Here is an 8,111-nt window from a genome sequence, read left to right as displayed (position 1 = left end):
AGAATTAATTGGTTTGTCAATATATAATTTAAGGATTATTTATCATTTTATTAATTTATGGACAGGTGCTATATATTTTAGGGACTAAATTAGCTCTTCATTAGTTAAAACAATATAAAGAGAAATTAAAAAGAAAAACACAATATTATGAGAAATTTAATTTTAAGAAGTCCCAGCAGACATATAATCCAAGACACTTGGGTACCAAGTTTCTTCCTATAAATAGAGCAATAAAGTTTCACCTTCACTCACACACAAAAATCCTCCTTTGAATCATAAGAGAAACAAAGACATTCTCTTGAATCGCCATGACCATGAAGAAGGACTCCATTGTTCTGTACTCAGCTTTGGGAAGAGGACACCTAGTTTCAATGGTGGAACTAGGCAAATTCATATTATCCCACCACCCTTCTCTCTCAATCAACATCCTCTTCCTCACTCCACCCCCTAACCAAGACACCCCCACCTCCCCCACCGCCTTCACCTGCGCCGCCACCGCTAAATACATTGCCGCCGTCACAGCCGCCACCCCCTCCATCACCTTCCACCGGATCCCCCAGATCTCTCTCCCCACCGTCCTCCATCCCCAGGCCCTTAACTTCGAGCTCTGCCGCGCCACCACCCACCACTTCCGCCGCATCCTCAACTTAATCTCCCACTTCTCGAACCTCAAAGCCGTCGTCCTAGACTTCATGAACCACACCGCCGCACGTGTCACCGACGCGCTGCAAATCCCCACGTACTTCTACTACACTTCCGGTGCCTCCACCCTCGCCATTCTCTTTCAGCAAATCATCATTCATGAAAGCACTACAAAGTCCATGAAGGACCTCAACATGCACATCACCATCCCCGGGGTTCCCACGATCCACACCGATGACCTCCCTGATACGGGAAAGGATCGTCAAAGCGAAAGTTGCCAGATTTTTATCGACATAGGGAAATGCATGAGGGACAGTTGCGGGGTTATAGTAAACAGTTGTGATGCCATCGAAGGGAGGGTCATGGAAGCGTTCAACCAAGGGTTGATGGAAGGAACCACGCCACCCGTGTTCTGCGTCGGGCCTGTGATTTCTTCCGAGCCTTGTAAAGGGGACGATAATGGGTGTCTGAGTTGGCTCGATTCGCAACCGAGTCAAAGTGTGGTGTTTTTGAGCTTTGGAAGCATGGGAAGGTTTTCCAGGAAGCAGCTGAGAGAGATCGCTATTGGGTTGGAGAAGAGTGAGCAAAGGTTTTTGTGGGTTGTGAGGAGCGAGTTCGAAGAGGGTGACTCGGGGGAGCCACCGAGTTTGGACGAGTTGCTGCCAGAGGGGTTTCTGGAGAGGACAAAAGAGAAGGGGATGGTGGTGAGAGACTGGGCCCCACAGGCGGCGATTCTGAGTCACGAGTCGGTGGGTGGGTTCGTGACTCACTGCGGGTGGAACTCGGTGTTGGAGGGTGTGTGGGAAGGCGTGCCCATGGTGGCGTGGCCTCTGTATGCAGAGCAGAAGCTGAACAAGGTGATTTTGGTGGAGGAAATGAAGGTGGGTTTGGGTGTGAAGAGGAACAAAGAAGGGTTAGTGAGTTCTACCGAGTTGGGAGAGCGAGTGAAAGAGCTGATGGACTCGGACAGAGGGAAAGAGATTAGACAGAGAATTTTTAAAATGAAAATCAGTGCCAAAGAAGCAACGAGTGAAGGTGGATCTTCTGTGGTTGCTTTGAACGAGTTAGTGCAAAAATGGAAAGCACACTAACTCAGGTAATGCTTGTGCAATTATTCTGCTAAGCATAATTTATTCAGACTTATTGTGTGATAATAAAAATTAAATCATTACTAGAAAAGTGTGAGATTCAGAAAAAAGAGGATGATAAGTTATCTTGTAAATTCTCAATGTTGATTACTTTAAAATGATGTTTCAAGTTTAGATTGTCTTGAGAAGTGAATTCCATGGAGAATACATTTTACCATATATTTTTAAATGCAAAGTATAATTAAATTAATCGCCAACATGCAAACAATTCCAACCAGATTTTCTCTATTTGCATTACAATATGTATACTTTCTTTTCTTTAATTTGGAAGGATGTATTATTAAACTATATTTTTGTTTAATGATTATCTTTAAATGATTTAATTACTCGGATAGTACTCACTTTAGTAGAGGTGTGTCAATCTGGTACCCGATGTCAAATAATATTCAACTCGTTAGAAAGTGTTATCAACCTTGATGTCAATGTAAGTAAGTTGAAAGATTCCCATTATTTAAATAAATCAAACCAAGGGTGCGCTCTTTACCCTTAGTCGCATTTTTTACAAGATGGTCAAGAATCGAAAATAATGGTCAAATGACTTTATGAATTTTTTTTTTTTGAAAATAAAGTCACAAAATTATTGATCCAAGAATTTTTTCTTTCCAAAATAAATTTATGCGAGATACAAATTTAAATGAATGCAGATTTAAGCGAATGTCTACTAAGTTTATAATTACTTAAAATCGACATTTTTATAATTATAACATAGTCTTCAGGTAGTTAAAATCAAAATTATACTTAGAATTTTGAATGATTTATTTACAAAGATGATATTGTATCACAAAACACCTGTATATGAAAATAAATTAATCCATTGTTAGTAATTAATCGAATTTAAGTTTACAAAATTCATATATTTTCGATAGTTCATTAGTCTACATTCATATAATATAAATTATTTAAATTAAAACAAAAACTAAAAGGATCTACCTTCCATTATAGCTAAAAAGAGAAAAAAAAATTATGTTAGAGTTTGTTTTTTTAGTATGTGAGTGCAGTAACAAATGTTTTGTCAATATTCTGTTAATCCAATTTGAACAATTAAAATAAAATGGGAGTGACAAATTTATCAATCCAACAATGATTAATTTTTAGTTAAAGTAGAAATTAATCCAATTTGAATTTTAAAAATTTAAATAATAAAGTGTGAGAAATACGAAGATAAACTAAAATGAAATTATAGAGACAGAATAAATATTTTGTGTATATTCAAAATCTGTGGTTGATTTTTTTTTTTAACTTCATTATTTTTTAGTTACATTTAATTTTAATTTAAATTAAATTTATTTACTTTTCAATAAATAGAGACGGTGCAATAAAGATTTAAAGAGAATATAATTTATATGATTTTACAATTTTAAACTAAACTATGATCTTACATATTCTATCAGTTTATGATTATGCATGAAATCTAATTTGTAAATACTATATAAAATAAAATTGTAAAATCTTATGATTTTATTATATAAATTTTGATTTGATTACTTTGATAGTTAAATAAAGTTTATATCGTAATTTATCTAAATTTTTATGAATAAATATTTTAGACATAATTTCAAGGAAGAATGTTAATTTTATCCAATTTTAAGTCGTTAAGTGAAGAAGTTTAACCTTAACAACATATCATATTATTGAAGAAGTTTGGATTCAATGTCAATACGTAGACTTTTGTAAATGGATTAAAATATCTTAAATATTTTTTTCTATTTTAATACTTTATTGTCGAAAAAGTATTTTGAGGCTATTTAGTTGTACATGCTTAACTACTTAAATTTGGGTAGCACATGCTCCTGTTGAATAAAAACGGAATTATTTCGATCTCATTTTTTTTTATTTAAAGCAATTTATAAAATATTTTTCTTCAATTTATCTCTATTTTAATCAAAAAAGAAAAGAATATAACAATTTAAATATAAAGACTTTCACGAAAGGAGTTAAAACATGAATACGAAAGTAGAAATTTAAACTACCCTTTTACTTTATTTCAATATGTGAAAACCCTAAATTGGCAACAATAAAAGTTTGTAAACAATCTCTCCTTTCCTTTCAAGTCAAAACGAGTAACAAAATTACGATAAAAGTTTTGAATATTAATGTTAAGACGTAATAATGATGTGAAATCTAAAACAGAGATAAAACCATGGTTGGGACATAATGATGTGAAATCTAAAACAGAGATAGCAATGATGCAGTTGAAGAAAAGCATAAGAAATTGGAAGGGAGTGTCGGCTCTTCGCCCCTATTTCGTTGGTTTCGTATTTAACTTGCAAAAGGTGGGTTGAGGGTGACTGCTATGGACAATAATTGTGAAGTTTTGTTGGTTATTCTCCACAATAATTTGTATGCCAATTAGTCTCTATAAATATAAATTATAAATAATATTCTCATTCTAATATTTCACTTTTTAAAGTATTTTATGAGTTTTTAACGATAAAATTGAAATAAGTTAAACAAATACGAGATTAGTATATAATTATGCACGTGAGAACAATATATATATATATATATATATATATAAGATTATTAAATGATTATTTTTTTAGATATTAAAAATTTAAAAACTATGAAAATAGGCTTCTTCAAAACATTACTACTCACTTTCTTGGAGAGTTTTTTCTCTTTCCTTTCTTTGATCCTTCTGGAATCTAACATCATTTATCATCTTTTTGAAGATTCAAGTAATAGAAGCAATCCTTGTAACAAGTTGTACGATTTGTTCCCATAAGTCTATCCTTATGTGAGTGCAATATGTTTTTTCTAGGAGCTCCTATGATATTTGATGCATGCAAATTTTTTGGTTTTATATGTGATTTTTCTTTGTTCTATAAATGAACCTTCTTCCCGTGGATTAGGATTTTGTTGTGTACATAGGACAAGCTTAAGTAGTATGGTGGTGTCTAATGAGAACATTTGGTATTAAAAACATCGTGGATTACTCATATCCATATATGAGTATGAGAGGCGGGTATAGAGTCGGGAACAAGGCAGATATGTACATACATATCTCAATCTCTATATCCAATTAAAAACACTGGGTATTTCTTATATCCATACCCGTACCTATACTCAATCAATGCAAGATTCTCCGTCAAAGCTACGACGAATTCTAACAATATCCACGGGAGACGAGTTTATTTGTCATCCATATATATTTCTACAAATCAATTAATGATTAGTTAGAGATATATTTTGATAATTTGCTATGAATCAGCTAGAGAGTAGTTAAAGATAAATTCATATAATTTGTTACAAATTAGTTATGAAGTAGTTAGGAAATATTTTTCTACATATTTGCTTGGCAATAACTTGAGAAAATGTGTGTGTTTTCTTTTGATGGTTTATTGTGCAACAAGATGGATTTGTGGGTGATGAGTTGTTTGTTTCAATATATTTGAAGTAATTGAGCGGATTTGCAGGAGAGTAAGATAATTGCATCTTCACATTGATATTAAGATTTGCGAATATTTTATATATATATATATATATATATATATATATATATATATATATATATATATATAAAATGTGTGTTTAGATTTGAAGATAAAGTTGAGAGAGTGAATTTGAAAGGAAAAAAAATAAATAAGTTTTGTAAGTAATTGTAGGGAATTAGTGAAGTTTTAGAGATAAATTTGTTATGAAAATTGCATAAAATAGCGAGAGAAGAATTTCTCACTGATTAGCTACATATATTTTGTTGGGAAATCATGTCTTCTCCATTTTTTCACTAATGATTTACAAAATGATTTCATGAGTGAAGCTTTAGAGATAAATTTGCTATGAAAATTGTAAAAAATAGCGAGAGAAGAATTTCTCATTGATTAGCTACATATATTTTGCAGGGAAATCATATCTTCATTATTTTTTCACTAATGATTTACAAAATGATTTCGTGACGGATCAACCAAGAGTAGCAAAATCAAAATACAGTTTTTTAAAAGACATTGATCAATTCCAAAACAATTAACAACAAGAAGACATTGAGCAATCCCAAAATAATCAATAAGAGGAAAATTTACACAATCACAACCTTCTCCTAATTATTCAAATTATAAGAAACAATATTTAGAATTTTATTATTTGAAGTTTATGTATAAGTTGGTATGTTATATTTTAGTTTTATTTTAAACCAGATATTTGATTTCTAAGATTATGCGTTATATGTCTAAGATATAATCAAAGTTTATGATATTTGGTTCATAAACATATATTTAAGATTTATAATATAATTATTTCTTTCATTTATCCTCGTATTTAATTTAATTAATATATGATAATGATATAATGTTCCATTATGATGGCTTATAATGATTTACAGACTTCAAATATACTATCATTGGTTTGTCATAATGATTGTTGTTGTCATAGGAGCACTTTTGGTTTTCTTATGATGAAACTGTTTTTTTATTAATATAATAAGCACAAACTTAGGGTAAGTCCAATGTACATGAATTTAAGCCAAATAAATTACTTACCAATATTTCTTTTGATAAAGTCAGCAACAATGTTTTTGTAAAACACCAGCAGAAACGTAATTATATGTGGAAACATTTGTCGGTAACATCCACTAGTCAATCCTCCTGATAAATACGGGTCCGTCCGTATGATCTACAGGCCCAAAAACAAAATACGGAACGAGTCAAGATAACGAACCCACATGCTTGTAGTAATCTGGCATGTATAAGTTCAGGTCCACGCGAATTGGTCCACGGTCTGCATAAAAAAAGACTTGCACTTATGTATATTAGTTATTTTTAGTATGAACTCTTGCATTAACGTTTCAAATTCTTGTATAACTAGAAAAGATAAGTATTATATATTTTTTAATATGCTAAAATTTAAAGAATACATTGTGTATGTCATAGTATGAATACGAATATGATGAAAATGTTGAATTATCAATTTATTATCCAACTCCCCAAAGTCTTTACTTAATTATGTGAATTTCTTAAAATTTCCCAAATTTTAAACATTAAAAATTTTATCATAAAAATTAAAACAAAAAAACGGACCAGCCCGCGATCCTGCAGACCAAGTGATGTGCAGGATGAACCAGTAATTGTAACCCGCATAAATTGTGCGAGACGGAACGGACTAGCCGGCAATGTACGGATCTTATGGATCTTATGCTGGCCGAGCCTAAACGAATTGGCCGGACCGTATGGCCATCCTACCAATAATTATTACTTTGAATTACGATATAAAAAAAAAAGAAAAAAAATAGACTTTTTCATGAATCATCATTATGACCTATGAGGACTTCATAGTTACATAATATTCTCAGAAATAGGGTTGACTCCAATTACATAAATTAAACACTCATGACAACAAGAACCACATGACGGTGACGGTGAAGATCAGTAAACTCCACTTACTCACCACCCAAACTTTTATATAAAAACTTTAAAAAGATAAAAACATCTTTAAACACAAATTAAAATTAATTCATATTTATATCTAAATTAAAAATTAAAAAATATTATACGAAAAACGTTTACAGATTAGATATTATATAATTTAGTTCATTATTTTATTAAAAAACTCAAGCATTAATATTTTTTCTTAGAATATTTTACGATATTATAATTTGCTACCATTTTAAAAAAGTTGACGGTGTCGAGAATCAGAAAAAATAAATACAAGAAAGATTGTTAATAATTAATACGTAACCAAGTAATATATATTTTAGGGTGTTATTATTATATTTTAAAATATTAATTCAAAATATATTACAGGATAGGTTTATTAACTTCTGTAATAAATAACTAAAATTTATAGAAATTTTCATTTCTTGACTGTATAATTTCTTCTTGTTTAATACAATATTACATTTTATTTTCTATCATACCAACTATTTTGTTATATATATATATATATATATATATATATATATATATATATATATAATATGTATAATCAAATAAATAAATTGTATAAATTTATTGGATAAATACATTACAATAAAATAATAAAAGATTAAACAATATCATTTACTTTTATTTTATTAGCACAATCCTCTGAGAAATACCGAAGAGTAGCGGTAATTTTTAAAATATGACACTGAATTACTAAAAATTAAATTATAAATAAAATTTTATTAATTGAGTTTAATTTCATAAAATAATTTCCTTCCTAAAATCTTTTTTACATTTTTTCTTTCTCTTCTCTCTAAATTTTTAACTCTCACTAGAAGAATATAACATATTAGCGTCAAAAGATGATGTCGATATTATTTAGTGAACTTTATTTGGGTCGACCAAAACAACGTAGTAGGCGATCTGTGGGGTTGTTACGTTTCTCTTGTGCATTGTTGCTGTGTTT

General features: G+C 30.6%; 1 protein-coding gene across 1 annotated transcript; it reads left to right on the top strand.

Moving 5' to 3' along the window:
* Positions 1-202: 202 nt before the first annotated feature.
* LOC114182266 (UDP-glycosyltransferase 1-like) lies at positions 203-1,918 on the top strand. The gene has a single exon (XM_028069094.1). The coding sequence runs from the start codon at positions 309-311 to the stop codon at positions 1,731-1,733; it is 1,425 nt and encodes a 474-aa protein (XP_027924895.1). The 5' UTR covers positions 203-308; the 3' UTR covers positions 1,734-1,918.
* The last annotated feature ends 6,193 nt before the right edge of the window (positions 1,919-8,111 follow it).

Source organism: Vigna unguiculata, chromosome 4 (assembly GCF_004118075.2).
Source record: "Vigna unguiculata cultivar IT97K-499-35 chromosome 4, ASM411807v1, whole genome shotgun sequence".
Lineage (NCBI taxonomy): Eukaryota > Viridiplantae > Streptophyta > Magnoliopsida > Fabales > Fabaceae > Vigna > Vigna unguiculata.
Note: the sequence above shows the minus strand (reverse complement) of the source record. Positions and strands in the feature narration are given on the sequence as shown.

What these genes read in the sequence shown, in the direction of transcription:
- LOC114182266 (XM_028069094.1), top strand. Translation starts at nt 309, where the DNA reads ATGACCATGAAGAAGGACTCCATTGTTCTGTACTCAGCTTTGGGAAGA.